The sequence below is a fragment of the Homarus americanus genome, unplaced genomic scaffold, assembly GCF_018991925.1.
Source record: "Homarus americanus isolate GMGI-L3 unplaced genomic scaffold, GMGI_Hamer_2.0 scaffold41027, whole genome shotgun sequence".
Classification (NCBI taxonomy): domain Eukaryota; kingdom Metazoa; phylum Arthropoda; class Malacostraca; order Decapoda; family Nephropidae; genus Homarus; species Homarus americanus.
The window spans coordinates 4827349-4855227 of NW_024745073.1; the positions used below are offsets into that span (position 1 = coordinate 4827349).

The window sequence follows — 27879 nt, forward strand, 5'->3', positions numbered from 1 at the left end:
GGACAACTGCCTCAAAACTTTTAATAAAGAATTTGAATACTCATATGACTATCACTTAAATGAATCAGTTGCCAACTACAGTACTGTACATGAATATGAAGCAAAAATGTATGACAACAATGAGGGCTACATTGACATACTGTATACAGTGGAATCAGTATTCTCAACACAGTACAAACCATTAGCTTGCATATTTGTCGGCACCTATTAAACCAATACAACTGAGTTTCAACCTAAATATGATATTCATTTTAACTTTTCTGTGTGTTAGCTTCTAATCCAATACAGTATTCAAAATTTAACATACTGTACTATAATTCATTTTGGAAATACTCACAGGTGTGGTATGTTTTTGGGTTGTAAAGTACTCAATTAACCTAACCTTCTGTGGATACCAAGTCAAGTGTGTGATAAGAGATCTCTCTTTTGTGCAAATGCTTTTTGGCTTTGGCATGTCCTACACTAGACCATCAATGAAATATCATTGCCAAAAGAAAGGAACTGCAAGGTCATTATCCTGCAATTTTCTTGACCACTACTTCACCCATAGTTAAAAAATTTTGATGATAAGAATTTTTTAAAATAGACCTCTGATTATATCCAGCTTCACCACCACTTACTTCTACCACCATGATACATGCCAGGACAGTTCATGCAGTACTTGCCACCACACCCTCTTCGAATTCTTTGCAACTTGGTGTGTGACATTGTTTATACCAAAAAGCACAAGATCTGAAAGTTTAGCTCAATCAGAGCCATAGTTCAAAAGTTAAAAACCCTCTAATTATTGAGGGATGATGTATGCTACTATATCTCAAGGTGTAATACAGTATCTCAGACTCTAGTAAAGCTAGCAGACTAATTAAATTTTTCAGAAGGGTTCCGCTCCTTGCTTTAGAAAAAAAAATCTTCACATTAGAAAGAACTTCAGCTTTATTTAAATCATTAAATTGCATAAAAATTTTGTATTTACTCATTTTATTTTATTTTTTTTTTTTCAGTTGAATTTTGTTAATACCTGTACGGTAGCTACGGTACTGCATTACAAAGACAAAATTTATTTCGGAAGTTCTTTAATATTTTCATAAGTTAATAATCTCTTACAATCTAAAAATATCATTAAGATGATTATATTAATATGTTATGTACCAATATATAGATAGGATGTAGGTTTAGCATCTGCAATATTGTCTCTATATCATGTAATATACATTATTAATTTATTAAAATGTTAATGGGAATAGTTTGGGTGATATTTTATATACAGTATATTTCTGAAATTACAAGCCATTAACAGTACTGCACATGTATTACCAGTAGACTGCTTGATTCAGTAGCACAGGTAGCTACAAATAATGTTTCCTTTTGGTTAAACAAGATTCAACTTGTTAGCTGAAGCAGCTTAAATCAAGTTACTATTCGTCTGTGTACAGTACTGTTCACGGCTTGTGTGTCATACATGTGTACTGTTAATGGCTTGTGTGTCATACATGTGTATTGTTAATGGCTTGTGTGTCATACATGTGTACTGTTAATGGCTTGTGTGTCATACATGTGTACTGTTAATGGCTTGTGTCATACATGTGTACTGTTAATGGCTTGTGTGTTATACATGTGTACTGTTAATGGCTTGTGTCATACATGTGTACTGTTAATGGCTTGTGTCATACATGTGTACTGTTAATGGCTTGTGTGTTATACATGTGTACTGTTAATGGCTTGTGTCATACATGTGTACTGTTAATGTCTTGTGTCATACATGTGTACTGTTAATGTCTTGTGTCATACATGTGTACTGTTAATGTCTTGTGTGTTATACATGTGTACTGTTAATGACTTGTGGAAGACATGAGTACTGTTACTGGCTTGTGGAAGACATACAGTAGGCCCTGTATATAAATAAATTCTCACCTTTGGATTTCTTTATTTTTATCAGGCCACTTGAGTGAATGTCTCCACATTGGTGAAGAGTTAGATGTATAAGAAGAGTCACTTCCAGAACTTTCCACTTTTCTAAATAATTTATGAGGTTCATCACACTTATTGATTTTTTTCAAACAGTTTGTGCAGATTTTTGATGATTGTGTGAAATTATATATGGGATCACTAGTTTCTACAAACAGTCTTGGAAGGGGCCTCAAACTGCTAAGAACAATTTTCCTGTGAGTTTTGAAAGGATCACAACAACGTTGGGTACAGTCTCTATATTCTGATGCCATTTTCTTCTTAGTACTGTAGTTGTCAGTAGCTGGAAAGGTGAGAAATTAGTTATGAAATTCGTCTACAAACCAGTAACATTACACAAGTATGAAACAAGCCAGTAACAGTATAATACACAGACTACAGCACTAATAGCTTGAATTAATCTATTTCAGCTAATCCTTATTTAACCAAATGGAAAAAACTGTGTATCTACCATTCAATCAAATAATCTATTGGTAATACAGGGGGTCCCCGACTTATGAATGCCCACCGATATGAGCGGAGTTAAACTTGAAATATACAGTACAGTATTTTATTTACCTGATGACTTATTTTTACTTTAATTTACTGTATTTTGACATTCTATTTCTTCTTTGTCTTAAATTAAGTGATTTTAGATGTATACTGTATAAGGACTTAGGCGGTGATATAGTAGGAATTTAGACATTGTTCTGTAAGTACGGTATGCACATAGCATGTCTTCTGACTTACGTGCAAATCTGACATAAGAACGTCCTTGGGAATGGAACCTGTTCATAACCCGGGGACCCCCTGTACTGTACGTATTGTATACGTACTGTTAATGGCTTGTAATTTCAATAAGTTTGTACAGTTTAAAGTATCACATTGTAATATGGTGATATATATATATATGCACACACAGGTACTCCCCAACTTACGACAGGGTTAGGGACCGACATCCAGGTCGTAAGTCAAAATGGTCGTGTCGGAAATGCTTAAATAGCACATAGAAAATCGAAAATTTGGGTCTCTTTTTCTTTTCAGCACCACAAAACACTCACTTTTAAGCTTGCCAGCCATTTTAAAGTGAATTACAGATGAAAATTTTGTCCGTGTACTGACTTTGGGACTCAAAAATACATAATTTGACCACATTTTGGTATATATATATATATATATATATATATATATATATATATATATATATATATATATATATATATATATATATATATATATATATATATATATATATATATATATATATATATATATATATATATATATACACACACACACACACACACACACGGTCTCTCCTCGACTTACGACAACCTGGACATACGACGGCCATGGTCGTAAAAAAATATTTTTCACATTACATATTTTCGAGTCCCAAGTTAGTGATCCCGCTGTGTACTGACAAAAAAAAAATTTAATTCCCTTTAAAATGGCTGGCAAGCGTAAAAGTGAGAGTTCTCGTGGTGCTGAGAAGAAAAAGGGACACCCATTTTAGAATTTTTATGTATTATTTTCGCCTTTTCGACTTATGACCAATTCGACATACGACCTGGTCGTCTGGACAGAACCCCGTCGTAAGTCGAGGAGAGGCTGTATATATATACCCTGTATATACTAAAGCTGTATCCTACAGTATCTACATATTGGTATATAAAACATTAGTAAAAGCAGCTAAAAGATGTTTTTATATTGTACAGTATTAAACATCTGCTAATGAAGATACTAAAGAAATTTTGAAATTTGCTTTTTCTACCGGGGTACGTACAGTATTGTATTTGCAAAATTTAACTGTAGGAAAAGAATATCTATCTTATGACCAAATACTCAACTCTTTCTCAATTTTACTGATTTAGATTAAGTTAAAGTTCATTCTGATACACAATAAAATTTTCCAAGGATGAGAATCAGAACCTTTGAAAATAAAAATTTTCATAACTTTTTACTTTTAAAATTTTGCTATTTTTATAGATAATTTCATATTTTCTGTCAAAACACATTTCAGACATACAGTACAGTACATACTTTGAATTATTCTCCTAGTTTAATTAGGGTCTGAATATTGGGGCCTTGTAACTTTTAAACTATGATTCTGATTGAGCTAAAATTTCAGATCTTGTGGTTTTGGGTACAGAAAATACCACACACTAAGTTAAAGAGAAAGTGAAGAAGGGGCGATAGAATGTTACATATTTCTTGCAAGATCTGTCATGTAATCATCCATATCATAAAAGATACAGTAATCAGTCCTGACTAAGTTGTTAAAAATAAGTACTGTACAGTACATAAATGACAGAATTAGACCATTTTACTTCACCAAGCGGCTTTCAAGACAAAAAAAAATATCAATCTCAACCAGATCCAGATCTATTAAACAATAAAAATTGAGAAAGACCTAAAACTCATATTGTCTAACCTAGCAAGGATTTGTCAACTTATGTATAGTCAGCAAGTCTACAAAGTTATAAATAAATTTTCCCAAGTCCTAAAAATTTTGATTGGGTCTGAAAAAAGAAAGAAAATTAAACGAATCTTACCACCGTACCTATTTTCACAAAAGGAGACAACTGGCAAAGCAGTTTCCCTGGAGGGAGAAGGTTGGGAGGTTTCACCACCACATACCGGTAAGCAAAAATTATTCTTGATTTTCTTAATTTGGCTCAGTCACACCTCAACCAGCTATTATTCATACAGAATGACACCTTCCTCTGAGTCACACTACCACATGACAATAAATGTTGCATTATAATTGCCACACAATCCATGTCATCAGTATCTTTGTTGAAGTATCAGCCAAAGAAGGTTTTACCCAATATCCACCCCCTCCTGTTCTATGTAGACTTAAGGGACATTTTACACATAAAAGCCAAGGATGAAGCAGCACCTCTAATGCCATGCACCTAAGGTAAACTGTCAAGTACAGTATCTGATTTTCGAATTTCAATCTATCCTTAGACTTGTCACAAGTTCCAGGTCCTAGGAACCTGGGTTTTAAACCCTGGAGACTTGTTGACTATACATGAGTTACCTGAAACCAACACCATACTAGAATGTCAGTGATTGTTCATACTTTTGCAAATATAGCATAATTATAGGTTACAGGAACTGAACCAATGTAGAATATACTGTATGTCCATTCATTTTCAAGTTTGCATTGCACAATGAGTGCATCCAATAAAGTACAATTATAAAAACATGAAATGGAAGGTGCAAAAAGTTAGTTTAGCAATTGTTAGTGCAGTATTTCAGAAGTCAGCTGCTTCAAGCATGCCAGAGATAAAAGATAAACACACTGATCCATGCAGCATTAAAATAAATCCTAATTGGTGAATGATGTTAATTGTGCAAATAGCCTAAACCTCTACACCTCAAAAGAGTCAAAAATGAATAAGTTAGTAATCAGCATACTGTGCTGTATTTTGGGTGATGAAATTTTACCAACAGACCACTGGGAGTTTGGTAACCCAAGTTTATTGAAAAAAATGTAAATGAAGAAAATTGTAAATTTGGGGTTCACTTGTTAGTGAACCTAAGTTTAAAGAAAGGATAATGAGAACTTAACTTCATATACTGAACCTATATGAAATATACCGGTATATTTGAATACTATACAGTACTGTACAATGCAGTATTTTACTTCCATACTAGGCTACCAAAACCATCTGGGAGAAGTGGTCACAGTTATAATTTGTATATATGCAAATAAGTACCAAAAGTCTAACAAAAAACTTATCAATAAAACTTTAGTTTATCCATGGCATTGTATTAATAAAACCATAAAGTAACATACTACAAACATATACAGTACTCATTATTATGGTTGACAAGACTAGGAGTGCAGTACAGTACTATGGTTAAAAAAGGTTTTCAAGAAAAATAAAGTACCAGGCAGGGACATTTTGCCAGCTGAGCTGTTTAACTGTAGAGTGGAAAGACTAGAAAATAAATCATCTGAACTACTCTTGGTTGTAAATAATAATGTGCAAAAAATCATTGAATAAAGCAAGGCAATTACTGTGACTCCCGTCAAGATGGGTGGTAAAGATTGCTGCTTCTGTTAAGATTTATAACTTTTGCTGACAATGTACAAGATCTTGACAAAGGTGCTAGTGTTGAAATTAAGGTAATTAATGAAATAATTTAAAACTTTACAACAGGAAGAGCAAGACTGGAACAGATCTTTACTTACAGCTAAATTAGCTAGAGAGAAAAATGGGAATTTACAGTAAAGTCACCACAGCTTTGTTTACTAAAAGCAAGCATATGACAGCATACATCAAGGAAGGCCTATGGAATATCCTAATACAGTTTGGCATTCCTTTTAAATCAATTAGGAAGATTAAATACATATACAAAGCCAGTTCAGTAGTTTTCAAAATTAATGGTAATCAAGGGCAGGCTGTTTATATCACAAATGGCATATGACAAGGTACCTCATATTACCCACTCAGTTGTATTTTGCCCTTGGTTAGTTGTCATACTGACAACAGAAGACCAGGGAGGCATTACCATCAGGGAGATGTGCATCAACATGGTTACTTATGCTAATGATGTTAATCTTTTTACAACAAATATGGTAGGTATAAGTGCAGGAATCCCAAGTACAGTACAAAGTAAAAAGAACAGGATCCCAGGTCAACATAAACAAAACCAAGGTCTTACATGCCAATAGCAATATTAATTCTTAGTGAAGGCACAGAACACATTACAAACATGGACATTGAATAGGGGATAGCTTTTAATTACCTTGGATCAATTACATCTCCCAATAATGACATCAGCCTTGTAGTGGATACTTGAATCAGTGCAGCCACAATAGTTGAGCTGCAGTAGCACTCAATAATCTGCTTAGGGCAAGGCTCCTATCAAGAAACCAATGTCATGCTGTATGAAGTCATGATTTTGCCAGAGTTAACATATGCAGCAGATACATGGAAGTGTGAGTGACACTTTAGAAGTTAAACAAGTTGTGGTATAAAATTAACATCCTAAAAAGATTATGCAGACCCAATTTATAACAAGAAAGTCAATACTGTAGATGGCAATACTGTATAGATGTGTAAGAACGTCAAGGCTAAAATAGGTGGTTAAAGTCTTCCATGTCAATAACAAATATATTAAAGTAGTACAGTACATTACCTAAGAAATCTAGGAGGAAGAAGGCCTAGAGGAAGATTATGAATCAGGTGGTAGGATGTTTTAAATCAAGAGTCACATTTACTGGAAGAGAACCCAGATAACCATTTCAAACTGGAGGAGGATCATCATTGTTGGTGGTGATTGTTTTTTCGGTGCTTGAGGGTCTCAATAGACCTATGAGGCAATAGTTGTCTACTAATTTCCCATATAGAGTAATAATAGGTGCAAAAAGTTTTTAAGAAAAAAAAAGGGAGAAAATTTTTCACTAAAATTTGGTTAGGTTCAAATAAGGTAAATAGATTGATTTGGAGTGAGTTGGGTAATGTTCAATCTCAATGAGCCTGGGTTAACATGACCTGCTGTAACTTGAAATAATTTTTCTTTGTCACAGAGTACTGTACGTATAATATAAGTAGACTTACTTGCAAGAGAAAGAGCACTTGGTAGTAGGCAGAACTAGCAGAACTCTCATTAAATATTAATGGCACATGTTGCACTGAAGAGACCTTGTTTGACACTGGTAACAGATGAAAATGTAAACTCCATATTTCAAACATTAAATACAAAAAGCATCTTAATAGCTTTCTGTGAAGAACTGCAGAATTTTCAATTTTTAGAAAACTTGAGGAACTTGTATTAGTAGCATACAGTTATACAGTTATTATAGAGAACTTGTCTGGCCACAAACACAGATGAAAATGAGGAACTTCGAGTTACAGCTAAGAAAATAAACAATAATGTCTTCACATAACACTTTGCTGTAAATGATGTGTGTGGACCTTTAAATTTTCCACAGAAAAAAAAACAAAAAAAAAAACAGGCATCTTTACAGGGAGCTGAAAAAATATCCTACATATACAGTACAGTATAGAGTTCTGCATTATCATATACTGTATTGACATTGATAGACAAATAAATCTCCCCCAGTGAAATATGTGATCACAAAAACAGTTCAGTAAATTCCACAAACTACCTACACTTCACAGGAAGCACTTACACATCTTCAATAACTTAATGTCTGCCAAAGAAATATTCATCTAATAAGATTAGCCTTCAGAATAGTATGGGTAGAGTATAGAGATCTGTCCTTAAAATGGCAGCTTGAACAACCAACTGTACCATTATTCTGAATAAGAGTCTAAAACAATGTGTCTAAGGAAGGAGCTAATTCACTAGGAAAACATTTGGGCCATGAGCTTATAAGAGAAAAAGCACAGTATTGTACTGTTCAGTATTTCTTGCAAATCACGAAGATTCATATTATTTGTAGTGGGAGGAAAAAATTGGCAATACAGTATTCAATTTTCACTGAAAAATATTATACAGTAAACCCATGCTATTCGCAGGTTTGAGATTCGCAATTTCGACTATCCGCGGTAAGCTGATGGTGGCTAACTTGTGAGCCTCTCCCGCATTGCAACAAGTCACCCCAATGCACTCGCAGCATCTCCTCTCCCTTTGTTTGTGCTCAATCATTGCCTGCATCACAGCATCTCTTGTGTTGTATTCAAAACTTTAGTGTTTCTGTGTGAAATGGCCCCAACAAGAAGGTTGGGGCTTGAACAATTTGGGTGAACAATTTCGACCTGTGAAGGTGGTAATTGATTTCACTGTTAACCACAACCTTTCCATGGAATGGAGCCGTAAGATCTCTTCTTAGAAATCAACCAGGCATTGGTTCCCCACCAGGAAATGTTTAAAGACCTCAAAGCCAAGAGGAAACAACTACCAATCACGATGTTTTTCAAGAAAGAACCAGCCATTAGCCCAGCTGATTCATCTCCCTCACCTACTCAGTCAGCTGCTGCCGCTCCACCACCCACCTCCCCGCCACCCGCTTCCCCGCCATGCGCCTCTCCACCACCCGCTTCCCCACCATGTGCCTCTCCACCACCCGCTTCCCCACTATGCGCCTCTCCACCACCCGCTTCTCCACAACCACCACTGCATCACCCTCTTCCAACAGTGATCCTGATAATCTTTCTATGCTTCAGTAACCAGATTTCATCCAACTGTACACTACATGTACACTTCATCAAGCTCCAAACTTCCACATATGAAGGTAAGTAGTTATTGGTGACTTAAGTTTCTCATACACAGTATAGGCATATAGTAGTGCACTAAGGTAATATAAGTTGCTATTCGCGGTTTTGCCAATTTGCACCACTCCTTGGAACCTAACTCCCGCAAATAGCAAGGGTTTACTGTAATGCTACGTTGCATCTTAGCTACAGCAACAAGTACCAGACACCATTAACTGAACACTTCACCCTTCAGTGAATATGAAGAAAAAAATTCCATCTCAGCAGGATCTAAGCAGGTTAACTCAATACAGTAACTACAACAAAATGTTCACAGCTCCATTTCTCCTAAAATATGATATTATTCTCAGATTGTTTATTTCAATTTACCAAAGGGCACAAAGCACACACATGCAACTGGGATACAGTACAGTACTGTACTTTTAATGGTGGCTCATATGTAACCTGTATGTAGAGCTCAATCAAAATTAAATTGTGGTATTTGTTTCCTCCCATCATTATTATACAGTTATCCTGTGTTTAGCATTTTTTCACTTAAGATTATTTTGGTCAGGCCACAAAATAAATTTTACACCCTTTCTCACTCAGCATTAGGTCAAAATTTGGTTGAGCAATAACTTGACTCATTTGAGGGAAAAACTGGGTACAGGGTGCTTAGAAATAAAAGAAAATATAATGTAAAACTATAAAATAAGAAAAATTAAGAGCATGGGTGTGTATGTGTGTGAAGTGAATGTATGTGTGGAGACACTGGGCTGTAACTTCTTCACCAACTCACCACCCTCCCCCAATGTGATGTCACAGCACACACCTCAGAATCAGCTGGGTGACTGCCCAGAGGATGACTTGAATGTGGAAGGAGCTAATTTTTGTACTGTACATAAAATATGTGCTATTGTATTTTACGATATGCCATTTATGAATTTTATTGTTTGTCAAAGCAATTTTTATAGACGGATGCAAATTGAAATTTGCTCAAATTAGGCACACCTTTTGCTCACTAAATCATTTAACTCTAAATCACATACAGTAGTTATTATAGAAGTTTGGTATTAATAAATCAATTGTCTAACTTCGAAAATTTTAATAACAAACTCATTTATTATTATCATTATTATTAGGAAGTACAGTACTGTACTCAGTGTTTTCCACCCGGCAGTTTGTACCTATTGTTCACCTTCCATGCTTTGCTGTTATCCTTTGTTTGATAATTTTGCTTAACGTTTGGTTTTTCAGGAACGCAACCCCATAGTTAAACAAGAAATACCTGTCCATACTGTACTGGGTAAATATTCGTCCATTGGCTGCCCTCAGATTTTTATACAAAAATATGATTTTTGGTGTATTATAGTGTGCTTTACTCAAATCTGACCTTCATTTCTTACACAAATTAGAGGTTTATGAAAAATAAAAAATAAATATTTCCTTTGTAACAGAAAATGCTAATTTGCACCAAAATGGCTGTAAGTTTTGAGTAAAACACACCATAAAACACCAAAATCCTAACCTAACCTCACTTAACCTAACCTAAGCATTTTTTGGAGCTTACCTGCTACTGTGGTGGAGGATACAGCTGGGCAATCTGGTATGCTTATGGACAGGCAAAAGAATTTCTGTCTTTTCTTAAAAATACATTAAACAATTTCCACAAGTAGGACACAGTCTTGATGATGGTAGGACACCATGATCTGTAATATTTGGATTGCTTCACTATTGTTCTGATAAACTCGCTGAATAACAGTTAGATAAGGGAGAGAGAACTTTTCGCACGCCATCAGGATCCTTAAAAATGTCTATTTCAGCCTTCCAAATGGCTGCTTCAAAATGATTGGCCAGCCAAGTCACATGACACGAAGATCATTGGTTGTCATGTCGCAAAGAGGAGGAGAGGATGAGAAAAGTGGAGAGGAACGAAATGACTCGGGCAACATGGCGGATACAGAAATTTACGCCAAGAAATTTGTGAAATACCCTGTACTCCATTTACAATGATTTGCAATAGAATTGATATTGAAGTTTTATGTTTGGTTTTCATAGTATTTGTGACTGTAATATAGAAAATTGAAACCTGAGGACAGCCAATGTCTGAACATTAACCCTGTACTGTACTGTACAGCTATACGGATGATTGTAGGTAGGTTGGTTAGGTCAGGTTTAATTTGGTTCTGTGCATTGTTGTTTATTTTTTATTAATTACTGTACTATCATCCAAAACACATGAGGTAAAGTGAACGAAATCGAATAACTCCTGGTGTTAACCATCTGCTCCACTATTACCATTTAATTTGGCTAATATCATAGTTTAATTACTAATATTCTGAATTAACTGAAGTACCTGTAGCAAAAGCATGGAACCCATGACACACTTATCATTTCCATTTTCCCAAGTAATGTAGATCATATTTTTTCTTTGTTCCCCTAAAAAATTTTGATTTATGAATTAAAACCCTGGACAATAGAGTTCATAACTAAGTAATAAAGAAGACAAACCGTCCAAATGGCTAGTAAGCTATTAAGTGGCGAAATAATAAATTTCAAAATATTAGAAAAACTCCAAAGAAAGCAAATTTTGTCATGTCTGTGGAAGTCATTTTAAATATGAACCCATATTTCTGAAATTTAAAAAAGTACTGTACAATCAAAATAAGAGAAGAGGTGTTTTTTGCAACTATAACAAATTCTTCCCATAAATACTGCAGAAAAATAGGTAAGATTTTAGTTTCGGTCATCCCTGTATTTAATTATCCAAACTAACCTAACCTAGCCTAACCTATTGTAACCTAACCGTTTCCCTGGATAACCGAAACTAAAATAATACCGAAAAATAGTTACAGGATTATCCTAAACATTTCCTCCAGGTGCTCATACGTCTACTGTGGTAAAAACTTCATCCAAAGGAAAATAAATCATGGTGAAAAGTTAGTAAACATTTAATATAAATCATAACAAGGTGCTACAAGATGATTAGCACCATTGTCATTTTGGTTATTATATAATAGTTGGTACCCCTGGATAAACCATCCGTTATTTTAGGTTTAGACTCGACTGGAAATGATATAGCAAATCCAAACATTATTAAACATCCATTGTTTAGTGTAAGGTATTGCCTACAGTCTTTAGAAGACCAATTACGTCGTAAATATAACGAGTACATATATGAAAAACCGTTGAGTATTTTAATCAATTCAATCACCAACATTTGCAATTCCGACCAGCGGCAACACTGGCCGACGGTGTGTGCGTACATGCGTATTCTCCCAGACACTTCCCTTATTTTAGCGCCCCTACGACCTTAATTTCCCAATCACCTTTACTTAATCAACTTCTTGCAGAGTTCAAAGTCTTAAGTTTATACATGGGGGGCATTTCTTACCTTCTAAATATCAGAAAAAGATGGAAGAAACTACTCCCATTCGGTGTTTACGATATAAGGTACGAAACTTAAGCAGCCAGGGACTGTCGGACAGGTGTATTAAAACAAAACACTATCAGATTACAGCCAGGATTGCGCTTAAGAACGTTGATACATTTACTGTAGTCGTCGTGAAGTATGAAACGTTAAGATCATGAGTAGCATTTTTCTCTCATTCTTCTTATATTTCTAATGTCCTTGTGACATCTCCAGGGAGCCGCAACGGGCAATGATCGGCTCATTCAACTCTGTGGAATCCTGGCACACAGTACACAAGAAAATTTAAAAAAAATAAAATTGAATGTCTCATCGAACTTGTTTTTAAACATAAAAAAATCAACGAGGCATAGTTTATGATGTGATTTGAGAACAAAAGTTTATTAGACGATTTAGTTGGCACAATGCAGTCAGTTAACATACACTGTTCGTCAATCTAAGCACAAAATTGAGATGTAAAATATAATTAAACAAAGTTAGATTATTCAGAGTGAATAAATATTCAAAAACGAGTTTTTTGCGGTATATATATATATCATTTGAAATTAATGAATCCTTAAAACAGTGTAGGACGTACACCAAGTAAATTTTTAAATCGATTTACTCCACAATGCAAAACAAACGAGGTAACAAATCATTACAATAATTAGTAAATAATGGAGCATTATCTATGATATAGATTATGATAAAATGTAAGATTTGTAAAACAATTTATTCCATAATGTATTTGTTTCCTTAATCTTGAAGGGATAGGAGAGGGTAGGGGAAGAAATGGTCCAAATGGGAATGTGGGAAGAAAGGAAGCCGCAGAGGAAGGGGAGCGGCGGCGGAGGGAGACGGTGGAAGAGGGGAAAGGGTGAAGGAAGATAATGAGGTGCAGAAGGAAGGCAAAGGGGTGGGAGATATGAAAAGTTGAATGAGGATGTCGATTCGATATCTCTTGTTTTTTTGTTGTTTTTATACAGGGATTAGCCCACCCGGGCACAGGTCACTGACCCACATCAGGGCCTGGGGGCCAAAATATAATAATAATAATAATAATAATAATAATAATAATAATAATAATAATAATAATAATAATAATAATAATAATAATAATAATAATAACTAATCAAAACAAATCAAAATAATAAAACAAATAATAATAATAATAATAATAATAATAATAATAATAATAATAATAATAATAATAATAATAATAATAATAATAATAATAATAATAACCATAAATAAATACAAAAATGGAAAAAAATCAAGTGAGAAACGATATTGTATGCTGTATTGTGAAAAGTAAGAAAAACAATTGAGACCCTGCACATGCATTAGTACGTCTATTTACATAGTGTTTAGTGGGTGAGTATCCATGAGGATGTATTGCTTTAATTGTTCTGGATAAAAAAATGCACTACTGCGAGTCTTGGGTAATGATAACAACTATGATAACGTTGGTGGCAGGAGTTGCAGGGTCTCCTGCGAAAGGCTCCTATGCTCGACTTGCACACTGCAATGGCCGGTAAGAGGGCGCCATAAACAAAAGATAAGCGAGGATCAAATTAGTAAAAAAATACCGTTCACTCTCCTGGTCATCCAGCAGTATTTTGGAGAAACGTTGTGCTGCATATGTTCTCTGTGCTCTTTTTCCTGTTGCGTTCTGAACTTGGTGCATTACAACAGAGTTTTCCCAACTCCACGATGGATAATTATCGTCTATTAAGAGACTTACATATAGATCGACTGGTAAAAACTTGAACAAAGAAATGGAGAGGAAACTTTTTATCATACAACTAGATATATAATTTTATAGATCTTGATTTATTTCCCTCCACTCCCTTTGCACTTCAAACACTAACACATTAATAATGCCTAGATAACAAGAACGTTCAAATTACTATCAGTCTTGACACCATTTTTTTAAGTCTTCACCTTTCGCCAAAATGCGCCATTCATGACCAACAAACAGTTTGTCCAGGTCTCCAGACATAATTAAGAGTTTTTAAACGCCTCTTCTTTTCTTGTATATTCTTTTTAGCTATACCAATATGTACTGGCTTTGTAAGGAAATCTATCCCATTGTACTAGCCCCTCTTCAGTCTTGGACGTTATTCTGTGCGTGTGTGACTTCCTGTCAAACTAGGGCCTCGTTACGAGGGGGGAGAGGAGGACTGTGACTGATTGAGCATTTGAATCATTTGCCAATGGGATGAAATACTTAATAATGACCTTAGAATATGTCCTAATCCCCAGTTCATATAACCTCAAAATATCCCGTAAAGAAGTCAAATTAAAAAATACATAAATAAACAATTAAGTGGGCGGCCCCCAACACCCAACTGCACAGACTTGCTGCCCTCACCAAAGTTAAATAGCAGTAAGGTATAGGGGTTTTGTCAATTGAAGAACCATGATTGTTTTTACATTATGTCAGTTATGAACATAGCGAGACGCTGCAGTAATTATGAAGTGACGTAGGTACAGTATTAGGGCAGGCGGGTGAGAGGTTAGCAACGCGGGATTGTCACAGAACAGAAAACTTTCTCTTTCAGAAAGGAGTAAAGGAAATGTGGGAAATTGAGAGGTATGGAGAAGGAAACCCGAATGTCACAAAATAAAGTGAGCAGTCAGTTGAATGAGTCTGATTGAATTACTAATAGCTGTAATACCTTCATAGTTGAGACAATCAAACCACCGAGACTGGAGCATAGTTCTAATGGATCTCTGTCTTAATGGGTAGGTTAGGTTAGTTCCTATAGTATGACTGAAGACCCCTTTGACCTGCAACCATTTTGTGTGTGTGTGTGTGTGTGTGTGTGTGTGTGTGTGTGTGTGTGTGTGTGTGTAATAACAGTGGTACGGGAGTGGCAGTAGAATTAGTAACGATGTAACGATGAAGGTAGTGGCATTAGTACCAGTGGTGATGGTGGTGGCAATAGTAGTAATGATGCAAGTGGTGGCATAAGTACTAGTGGTGATGGCGGCAGTGGTGGCAGTAGTAATGATACTGCAGGTAGTGGCAGTAGTAGCAATAATGCAGGTGATGGCATTAGTACTTGTAGTGGTGGTGGTGGTGGGTGACAGTGTAGCCGTGACACCGCTGGGGGTAGGATGTGTTGCTCTGTGCTCCGACTGCCTCACATCCCTGCTTACCCTCCCTCACGGCCCTCCTCGTCCTCCCACACTCCTCAAGGTAGGTTTCAACTCTTCAGTGTAAGCGAGGTAGTAATGTCCTTCACCTCCCAAAGTAAGTACTCCTCCAGAAAGTACTGTATATATGACTTATTACGGTAGGTACTACTTATTAAGGTAGGTACTACTTATTAAGGTAGGTACTACTTATTAATGTAGGTACTACTTATTAAGGTAGGTACTACTTATTAAGGTAGGTACTACTTATTAATGTAGGTACTACTTATTAAGGTAGGTACTACTTATTAATGTAGGTACTACTTATTAAGGTAGGTACTACTTATTAAGGTAGGTACTACTTATTAAGGTAGGTACTACTTATTAAGGTAGGTACTACTTATTAAGGTAGGTACTACTTATTAATGTAGGTACTACTTATTAAGGTAGGTACTACTTATTAATGTAGGTACTACTTATTAAGGTAGGTACTACTTATTAAGGTAGGTACTACTTATTCAGTTATACTGCCAGAGGGTGGGAGAGAGAGAATCCTGGGAGAGTAAGTGACACTCCACAGATAAAAATAATCTTGTCAATTGACTCCTAAACGTGACATATTGTGTAGCCGTAGAGAGGTAAGAGAACCTTTTGAGGAGAGACTCGAATATAATGAAGTGTGACAGCTGATATATTGTTCTTTGTCATCATCTGGGAATGCCTGTAACCGTGAAGACATGTAAGTAGGTCTGACGACGACTAACGTATATATATGTATGTATGTATGCATGTAATTTAATAAAACGTAGTAAAATTGTTGTATGTTTCGACTTAAGTGTAACATCTTCAATAAGAAGCTCATGTAGGGTAACTGATCTAAGTCCTACACAGTTGGCAAGTACTGGGCATGTATGAGCTCTTGAATCTACCTGAATATATTCCTTATCAAGTCAGGATATAAAGGAGCTCACATTTGGTGAAATCACTACATTCTCTGGTAGGTAATTCCATAAGTTCACTACTCTTAAACTAAAGAACGGCTAGGAAACTGAGAAGTGGTGAAATGATAAACTAAAAGTAAATTAAAGAAGTTAACTCGGAGATTTCTGTACTGATATGATAGTTCCTTTGACTTGGGGCTGTGACCTCTATACAGTGGGGTGGCCATCAGTTATGTACATTTGACTGAATAATCCCATTCGAGGTTTTCTACAATCCTATTTCACCTCACATCGCTGTTCATATTAATCCAGCGATTTTGTTAGCAAGGTTTACCTCACAAAACACCTTTCAGAATTATTGCCACGATTGCTCCAGTCCCATAAAACTGCCACAGGGAGAGTCACTCCTCAGTATATCACCACCTGCTTATACCTGATAATATACAAGTAATTCTGGTAAGCTACCCACACTGCGGTGCTCATGGGCGTCCGCTGAACCTTTTCCAAGGGGGGTAAGTAGGGTCAAAAGCCCCCTGGACAAAACCCCCTTAATTAAAGTGCATAGTAGGACAAAATTCTCCCGTTTTATTTGTTTCTCAAAGTTAGGTTTGGTTTTCATCCGAGAGGGATTTTGTCCTCGGGACTTTTTGTCTAAGGAGATTTTGTCCTACACTCAGCAAGGGGATATGGCTAATTCCCACAGCCGGCTTTGGTAGCTTATATTTTAGTGTATTTTCAAGCTTATAGTAGATTTATTACTACATTACATAATGAGCTTGATACATCAAGTTTATGTGAATTTATTAAGATGGGGTTACATGACACAATTACATTGCAATATATTTTAGTGTGTACAATAATCATACACATCTTTGTTCGGGAGACACAATCATATAGATTAACACCATTCACTAACTACAAAAATGTGCACATGTTTAAAGGTTATCCCTAATGTACACAGACTATATCACTATAGACTATATGCTAAGCAATGGAAGGGTCAACGCTGAAAATTTCAAGATCAAATGGTTCTCTGCCCAATAAAGACCTTAATCTTATTCGCCCCCCAGGCATTACTGTCCTGACCATTACGGTTGGAGCCCATTAAAATTGGGATCCATTGGAATTAGTACTTACTGTTATTACAAAGCTCCAATCCCAATGGTCAGGTTTGGTCGTTACCAATTAGGGTTGGGACCTGTCAGACGAATCAACAGCTGATAGAGAGGGCATGACACCTCCAAAACACGAAGCCGATTAGCTAATAGTCTGTAAAGCAGGATAATGAAACCATGACAGCATGGTGAGAGTCATATTATCTCAGTGTAGCAAGAACTTTCCAGGAGAGATACGGATGCAAACTTTTTAGGAGTGAGAGTGTGAACTCTTGGGACAATCTACCAGAGAGCATTGTGACGGCACAAGAGTGTGAGCTCATGCAAGACCAGACTTGACCAACACTGGAGCAGGTACCGATACTTTCAGGAGCCAGTACATGCCCAGTACTTGCCAACAGTGCGTAACAGAGACGTGACCGACCGCCCAAGCGGCTAACAAGCCGATCAGTGGTGAAAAGGATAAAAGTAAAAGTAAACGAAAGACGTGTGTGTGTTGTCTCAGGACGAACAACCCAGACCACGACGAAACCAAAGCTACCAACAGTCTCCACACATGTCTGGTATATTGGGTGGTTTAATATTTTAGATAGACGACAGACAAACCAAAGAAAGTCAAGTACCTTAGAATTAGTTCATTAAAGGTTTACCTCTGTAATTAACCAAACTATTAACTACTGCATGGCAGTTTGTAGCACAGGTCACTGACCCACATCGGGTCATGGGGGGGGGGATAAATTGAACCATAAATAAATACAGAAGTGGAAAAATAAAACAGCATTATCCATGTTATTATCATCAACATTATCATCGTCCAGACACTGTGGCATCGAAAACGATCGAGGAAAATTTGAAGGATGTGACTTAGGTTGGCTGACCGCCGATTAAATGCCTGGTTTGTTTGTTTCTGGAGGTGGGGTGGGGGAGGGATGCACCTAGCGAAGTTGCTGGTCAGGAATTTCGAGGCCGCCAGTCTGTGTGGCTTAAGTTGCGTGGACTGTAAAACTAGTGAGGGAAAGCAATTATCAGTTGGAACAAGGTGGGGGAAGATCCTTCAGGTGGTCACATGGGGTGGGGGGATTCTTTATATGATCCTTGCCTTGAGCCACATATGGTGTGACGTCACTTAAATAAACAAACTCGCTGTCGTTCATGAGATTCATCGTTCTTCAAAAAAAATCCAGAATTATACACAGCAATGTCAATCACTTAACACTAATTCTTTTCACTTAAGAATGTTTAGTACGACTCCCCTTTAATAAAGAATGAATACTGAGACGAAAAGAGACATTGTCATATCAATATCTTACTCTTACAGTTTAGACGACGGGGTTATGGCCATGAAGCACCGTTGTGAATGACATGACACAAGGATCACACGTCCTTCAAAGAAGTAAATACAACCAATGACTTTCTCAAAATTAAAACAATTATAAAACAAAATGCAATAACTTTGACTATTTTTTCCAATAATCAATCGAAATTTTATTCCAATATATTTTAATATCCTTAAAGAAACATATTAAAAATATTGTAGGTTTGTGAATGTTATCATATTCTAATTCAACAAGACACAGTAGGTTAGGTTAGGTTTTATCACGATATAAGTATTACAAGTGAGAGATAAGATATGCATACTTTACCACAACTAATGAATATTTATGCGGCAGTAGGTGTGGTGGGGGCGCGTTAGCGGAGGTCGGGCATGTGTGGCCGACATGACACTCTGGTGACAGTGGGGGGTGAGTGGTCGCCCTCCTGTCACCAGTCTAGCCCACCACCATGGTCACCAAGCACACCACCTCAATTACCAAGCCCACCCACACCAGGCCCACCACCACGGCCATCAAGCCACACCAGGCCCACCATCATGGTCACCAAGCCCACCTAACCACTTATAACTTTTTGACCAACCTCGCTGTATAAACGGAGGGCTGTTTAAACCTTTCGAGTGGTGCTCGGTGGAGGGAAAAGTCTTACAGAAGAGCCTTTAATGGAGTTTGTCTTATTACAGGGCTAAATCATCGCAGCTTTACGTGATGAAGGCAATAACTAATATCTCTTATATTTCTTTTTGATGGGAGAGTTAAAAAAATATGTCAAATAAATGTTCAGTTTCCTCATAAACACTTCTACATAACTCACATTTATTGCCGCCCCGCTGAACGCTTCACGCCGTAATTAATAATGACTTCATATAAATTTAATGTTCAAGAGCGATGTTCTATCCCTCATCCAGCAGTCCAGTTCTCTGATCATTGGAATATATCATAATTATCTTTAAACAGAGGGTTTGTATTATCACAATACTTCGAACGGGTACCACAGTAACGAACCAACAGACAGAAGTTACAGTACATCAGAAATACTGTCACTAACGCATCTGATAAAGACAGGCTATTATTGAATACCACAGATGTGCTTCTAGATATCAACACAGATAAATAAACATACATAATGAGTATACAGTATAATTAAATAAAGCTCCCAGGCAACATATGTTCTCAAGAAAACTACCTTCAAGATTAAAATCTTATTTGAGGTCACCCAGATTATTTATGTTTAAAAAGAAAAAAAAATGACAAGGGGCAATTACTGTCATGGACAAACACGCCGAGTCCTAGAAAAATCCCCCTTTGGAACTATTCAAAAATGGAAGATAGACTGACTGTATGATGAGTGCATGTGGTTGTAATTATTAATATACGTATTATTATTAGTCGTAGTAGTAGTATTTAGCCTAACCCTATCATTTTACCACCGCTATTCCTTCTACCTTAGCCCTACCTCTAGCCTTGCTCTGCATACTTCCTCATCCTTTCCCCAGGAGGACTGGGTGTGGGTCTGGATGTGGGATGGTGTTGGAGAGAGGAGGGTGTCAACAGAGGCCACAGCTGGCGGTAGTGTGTCACTGCCACTGCAGATTTACCCATCATCAACACCTCTCACTAACTGCGCACGCATTATGCACATTTAAGAAATATCTTTTCAAACAGAAGAAGACTAAACACAAACAATGCAGAGAAGATGTAAGAGATAAATGAATCTAAAAGTTTACGTCTAAATTCACTTCAGGAAATAAAAGTCGCGGTTTCACGAGAGCTGTGTGATGAGAGACACTCAGCTGGGGTCTTGCTGAGGCAACATCTTGGACATGCTGCTGTTATGAACGATAATTTTATGTTAAGTAAACAAACTGTACCCAGCGACTACGTCACCTAGGACCCTGCTATGAATGATGGTCATGTTTTTACCCTAGTGCAGGCAAGTTTATGGTTTAGCCCGGTGTTGTCGCGGCCGTCGGTGTAAAAAGTAAGTTTAATGCAGTATTTAACTACCATTAAACAGGCGATCTTTTTTCATTTTCTATCATTACTTGTTTTTTTATGTTAAAACGACAAATTTTCATGACATTCCCTCTGGTGTCTCACTCAGTTTTCACAGCACTGCCGTACAAATTCACAGTTGAGGTAATAACTTATTAAATTGTAACTGATGCCTGAAGGTAAACAAGAAACTTAGAATACCTGGACAGCCTCCATCACACCTCAGACGGGGGGAAGGAGGGTCTGTAGAGGGAAGCAAGAGTTCCTAGGGCCACCTCAATGAATCTTATTATTTATTATGATACAGGTTGAGACGATTCATATCCACACAAGTAGTAACACCTAAGTAGAGGGAGGGAAGGGAGCAGAGGGGGGGAGAGAGAGGGGTAGAAGGGGATGATCATAGCCAGGCGCCTAGGTGGGGGGAAGCCGTCTGAAGCAGGAGAGGGTGTATGGGATAACTTGGCTGTCTGGGGGTGTAGAGAGGGTGAAGGAGAGAGGGGAGGTGGGATGGGAGAAGGTGTTGGTATGGTGCACCTGGTGGAAGATAGTGAGGGAGGAGTGGGGGGGTGGTAGGAGGGGCAGGCCAGGTGGGTTGACCACTTATCATTGTTTACCTTCAACCACTCTACTGCTGGCACCACCTACACCCCCCCTCCCCACCTCCCTGTCTCCACTCTCAGTCTAGCACATATTCTGTATATACGTACACACACATACATGATACACAAAAGTACCTAACACACACACACACACACACACACACACACACACACACACACACACACACACACACACACACCGAAGCATACATGGACATATATCCTCTCCCCCAAAACAAATAACCTAATTAAATACTTTATATCTAGAAACCCAAGTTATACACCAACACAAACACTTACAAAAACATGTATTATACTCATACACCCACGCGGTCATAAGTCTCTCTGAATATAAAATACAATAATGCTCTGAATATTGAAGAAAAAACTTATATGGCTTATATTATTAGGGCCATTATGGGTTACTATACGAGACCAGGGAAACAAAAATTAACATATAGAGTATAAAAATGAAGACCAAAATCGCTTCCTAGTTTGGTCCCAATTCTGTGTTATGAGTGAGTGTACAGTAGGTCATAACTGTTGTCAATCCTGTAAGAGACGTGGAATGTTTATCTAAATGATCCTTGGGTCAATCGAATCAAATTCTTCCTTTACTTATGTCTAACTTTAAATCTTATCCTTCAGTTTCTTATTCTTAGCATTAATAATCTTTTTCCCTCATTATGGTCATTGTTGTTATTTTTATTCTGTGTTTTCGTCTCCTTTTTTTCTAGTTCTTTATCTTTGTCAGTCTGTCTTTCTTATCATCCTCTTCCTCCTCCATGCATCTTCTATAGGCCTACCTTCTAAATTTTCGTCTTTGTCTTTCTTATTTTTCTATAATCATTCATTCTTTCATCTTGTGGTTTGGAAGTGACTCATGAATCTCCTCGGTGACTCATTAGTCTTGCGTTTCATTCTAGGAAAGTGCTCGAACATATTCTGAAACTCACGAGCCGGGATGAAGCATTAAACTCGACGTTCAAGATGTTGATCCTTGTAAGTGCTGAATGTGAAGTGAGGGAAAAAAATGCAGGTGTTGTCGAGAGGAATACGCGATGTTTTGGTCACAGACTTAGTGTACAGTACAGTACATGATGCTGGGGAAGTTGTAGTGGTGGGGGACAGATCGAAAATTTCTGATAAATGGCCGTATTAAAGATACTGTTTATCAATAATCTTTCTCATCAAGCATAATTTTTTAGGTAATACAAACAATACATTGAGGGGGACACATACATGGTAATACACCTGCAGTTCTACAAAACTATAACAAATACACTACCACTAAATGAAAGAAAACTCTTCTCAAGGGAAAACTCATGCATTATGTGTAACAATGAACTAAAATATGTGGTACATTTCATATCATACTGCCCAGTATATCAGGATGAAGGAAAGAAAATAACATACAGTAGCTACAACAATTATACAGTACGGTATATTAAAAAAGTATGATCTTTGTTGTCTAGTGCGGAGGATTAAGCATATCACTACCAATAACGTGCGAAGTGGAGGAAGATTTTATGGTCTGACAGATGACAAACAGACAAACGGACAGCTCAATCACAGCATGTGGTAAGATCGTGCTGACCTAGCGACTTTTTTACTACCCAGCTTCGCACGGATAATAAACTGGATCATTACATGCAGTCGGCCTTTTACTCACACATCAAATTTTCCGACAGGAATTTTTTTACGATAAAATCCTTTCTGAGGTTTGGTGCGAGGCGATCGCCCCCAAGCCAACCCCACCCCCTTCTACCTACGCCACTGCTCATAACTAAACTAACGTCCTGCCCACCTTCAGAAAAAGTATTTTTACTTACCAATGGCAAAGGATACATACTGTAGAGAGAAAACAACCCGTTTAGGTGATATAAATGACCCCTTCCTCGTGTCTACTCCACCGTTATAATCTTAGTTATTGAAATTTCAAAACCATTACTATAACTGAAATATACACATTCCTTCTCCAGTAAGACATGCTTCAGAACCTGGCGGTGTCTCTGAAGCACAAGTGGAACAGTCTTGAGAAATCACAGATGAGTGGTAGATTCTTAATAACTTTCGTATGATAGATTTTTCCTTGTAAGAGAAGATGAATGACTTATTAGATCGTCCAGAAAGAGTATGGATATTATAAGGGGATTATCTTCACCTAACCTGTATATTCCTCCCTTAGCAGGTCCAGAGACGAATTTATCCAAAGAATCTCCCAAACATGATATGTGTTTAATTGTGCCCAAGTGGTGCAAAGTGAATGCAAGTACCTGTAGTTAAGGTGAAGAGCCAATGTAATTTTTATGCTAATTTTGGGGAGTGTTTTTTCTACTTCAGTTTAAGTCTGTTTGATGTATTGTTACAGGTGGAGTCACAAGGACAATACGTCGCCCAAGCTTTTTGAAGAGCTGCCCCGGCTGTGTCCCTGACTCGTGCATAGTGTTGATGTAGGACGGCAGAATCATAATATTTGCGTGAAGAGCCTTATCTCGTGTGCATGTAATGTAGGATTTTTTTTTTTTTTTATTTCATGCAGCTGAAGTGATATTGGTCTCAAAAATAATAATATTAATAAATAAAACTCAAATCATGTCGTAGCAACATCGACGTTTGCATTATATGACTTAATTCACAATAAATTTTAAGTAAAGTTTCTAAAAATTAAGTTGATTACAAATTATTTTCTTAATGTGCGAGATGTCAGTGCTATCCAGTATGCCTCCACCAACATTCATTAGCGGGCATGATTATGGAAAATTACTGAAGGTGGTGCATAATTATGGAAAAACAGTTGGTGCCCGGGGCATTACGGAAAAATACTTTTGGTGGGGCATAACTACGAGAAAAAATCCCTTGATGGCATAATTAAAGGAAACTACTTAGCACACACACCTTAATTGCTACGAGTTCTTACAAAGGGCAACAGAACCACACAATAGATAAGGTCTAAATATGCTCAGAAATTGTAATCTTCAAATCACTTCATCACAACAATGTTTACGAGTTTGCCTGTGTGATTCGTTTCTCGTAAAATGATCACTGAAACTAAATGATTATGCTAACACACACACACACACACACACACACACACACACACTCTCTCTCTCTCTCTCTCTCTCTCTCTCTCTCTCTCTCTCTCTCTCTCTCCATAAATAGTGAGAATAATCAATAATAATGACGCGCAGATTTTGGGACAATGATATCAACAGATGCATCATGCTTATATGAGTTTTTACCCTCATTGTGAGTGTTGTGTAGAGTGCAGCTGCTTGCGCCAGTGACGTTGTGAGAGATAAGTTGCGGTTGATGAGGTGAGGAATGACTGCAGGAGCGGAGATAAAAATATAAAATAATACCTCACATGATGACAGCAGGACAAACTCTACATGGTGGGGGAGAGGGGAAGGGGGAAAGGGGGAGGTGGAGGGGGAATCACATACGTTACTGATAATTAATTAATGAGTCACGCGCTTAGCCACATTATTTGAAAGTGACGCTACTAAATGCCAGGTAAATACAGATAAAGCCACAAATGATACAAAGACTTATAACCTGTGACACAATATGTAGCGACAACACATATAGCCGAAGGTATTAATTATGACACTTTTATACATTTCCCCGTCAGCTGTTCTCTTTCTTCATAAAATTATTTAAAATTATTCCTTGACGTTAACTTTCTCACAGGGGTGGATGGTGTTACTAGCCCCCCAACATACATACTTGCTTCGCTCACTTTAGTAACAAACTATATCAAGTGTTGGCGTTCATTGCCTGATACAGTTACATGATTATAATATTAATGATGATGATGACGGCAAGCGTAAGACAACAAATACGTCTAGTCTTTCTTACTCCCCCTTGACAACTCCACAAGTAATTAGAGTAAGTCTTGAGCCTTCAACTCTCGACCAACAACATAAGATTCACTATTACGCTTCTCGCCTAAACTTTGACACAAACAACAAACACGCCGACACCAAAAACCACATCAAGGTTTCTTATTTTTATACTAAGAGACGCCAACTTTCTGACCCATTCTTATAAACCGACATGAATGCTATAGTTGAAGAATTAGGTAAGTTTGCTACTTAAACCTCAAGAATAAAAAACAAATGTTAAGGTCAATCATTAAAAACTTTGAAACCTCTGTAATTAACATCAAACATAACCAAGGATAGGCTTTTAACTCCAACTTTGAGTCTAATATTCAAGGGATTAGCTTCTTTGTGACCGATGACACTACGAAAACCAATATATAATGAATGGGCTCCTCGGACACCAAAGACCAGCACAGTAAGGCTAAGAGTAATAAGAGATGAGCTTCCCGAAGATCGATGGCATACATATACTGTACAGGCTTCGGCCAGGAATCACGAATTGGCTCCTAACTCAAACATAAACAGGAACGTTATATAAAATGAGATTAATCACTAAACAGATTACGAATGTGTGTGGTGTGTCGACGAAAGGTCGGGGTCAAGGTGTCACGACATTAATGTCTTAATTTGTCAACGCCAAAACTGCGACGGCGGTGTGTGGGGCCTGGAGACGCAAGAGTCAGCTGCAGGCGTTAAGAGATGACGGCCCTGTCACCCCTTGTGGCCGCCGCCGCCAAGCACACACCGCTGTTGCTCTTGCTTGCTGCACTGGCATACTGCTTCTTATATTTGTAATTACCTGTTGCTTTTGTCTATATGTTTCTATATGCAACAATTATCGACTGCTTCTGCATCAGCCAACTAACTTTTCCTGTTGTACATAATTTGAAGAGCTAATATTATGTTCAATATAATTTCCCAGCACCTAAACATGCCCCCAAATCACCATTATCCCTTAAAACCCTTAAATAAAATTGCAGTGCACAATATAAAGTTAACAATACGCGTTTTCCATGTGAAGAGTAAACTTGTATTAGTAATGAAGTTGTCGTCAATTTATGCTACTGAGACATCACACTTTAATACGAACAATACAACCACCATACGATACAGTCCACTGTTATTCTTCAATTACTTACTAAAATAATATGAAATTTTATTCAATTACGTTTTCATGGCCACTTTCACGTCACAACTCCAGGAAAGGGAATCAGTGACACCGCTGAGATGGAGACCTGTTATATATATATATATATATATATATATATATATATATATATATATATATATATATATATATATATATATATATATATATATATATATATATATATATATATATATATATATATATATGTATAGTGTTTGTCTGCGCGCGCGAGTTTACCTAAAATGTGAGTTCAGGTCATCATGTCTGAATGTTCGTCATCTTTATGCCTGCTCTTGATAGCCCAAGTTGGCGTTTATGTCTACTTGTCTGTGTTCATGTGTATCTATGTTTAGTGTGTGTGTGTGTGTGTGTGTGTGTGTGTGTGTGTGTGTGTGTGTGAGCGCCTGGGCACGCGTCAGAAAGGATCCAATTACACACTCAGAGCCACAGTTCAAGTAGACCAAGTTAATGTCCAGAATAAACGGGTGAGGTCTCTTCCTACCTCTTGAACCCTGGCGATAAATCTCCAGTGGACTTGTTGCAAATGACGAAACCTACGATTTACTCTCTCTCTCTCTCTCTCTCTCTCTCTCTCTCTCTCTCTCTCTCTCTCTCTCTCTCTCCCACAAACTCGGTAACATGCTCGAGTACACTTCATTGTCTAGGCAGTGAAACTCTCAAATATAAAGAAGATGAGTACAAGAGAAATTAATATTGGGTTATGGAGAGACAGACATACATAGAACTTAACTAATTAGTTTATGAGTCTAACCGAGGCTTGTAAACTTAGCCACTTATAACCTAACCTAACCTAACCAAGGATTGTAAACTTAGCCACGTATAACCTAACCTAATCTCCCAAAAAACCCTTCCCTCACTCACAGAACTAACCCGCACAAAACCCTCCCCCACGCAATCCTTCCCCCCCACGCAATCCTTACCCCACACAACCCTCCCCCTCACAACCCTCCCCCACACAATCCTTCCCCACACAACCTCCCCCCAAACACATCTCTTCCCCCACAACCCTCCCCACACACAACCCTTCCCCCCACTCACATCTCTCCTCCCCCCAGACACACAACCCTTCCCCCACACACACACAACCCTTCCCCCACTCACATCTCTCCCCCCCCGACACACAACCCTTCCCCCAATCATCTCTCCCTCCCCCCCGACACACAAC

General features: G+C 37.4%; 2 protein-coding genes across 11 annotated transcripts in view; one reads left to right on the forward strand and one right to left on the reverse strand.

The window, feature by feature from the left end:
- Nucleotides 1–12578, reverse strand: part of LOC121878482 (mastermind-like domain-containing protein 1) — a 51603-nt gene extending 39025 nt beyond the window's left edge. For 2 of the 10 annotated variants that reach the window (XM_042384738.1, XM_042384732.1), the window contains exons 1-3: nucleotides 12517–12568; nucleotides 6709–7618; nucleotides 1912–2248 (exon numbers count right to left, since the gene is read on the reverse strand). In XM_042384738.1, coding sequence (XP_042240672.1) covers nucleotides 1912–2219 — 308 coding nt within the window. In that variant the 5' untranslated portion in view covers nucleotides 2220–2248; nucleotides 6709–7618; nucleotides 12517–12568. Of the gene's footprint in view, nucleotides 1–620; nucleotides 757–1911; nucleotides 2249–6708; nucleotides 7619–12516 lie in introns of those variants that run through there. The other 8 variants (XM_042384735.1, XM_042384733.1, XM_042384734.1 and 5 more) reach the window with 8 other exon arrangements.
- A 3061-nt stretch (nucleotides 12579–15639) lies between these two features.
- The window catches only part of LOC121878398, a 40827-nt gene continuing 28587 nt past the window's right edge, over nucleotides 15640–27879 (forward strand). The window contains exon 1 of the mRNA XM_042384610.1: nucleotides 15640–15736. The gene's annotated coding sequence lies outside the window, so the exon portion shown is untranslated. The remainder of the gene's footprint in view (nucleotides 15737–27879) is intronic.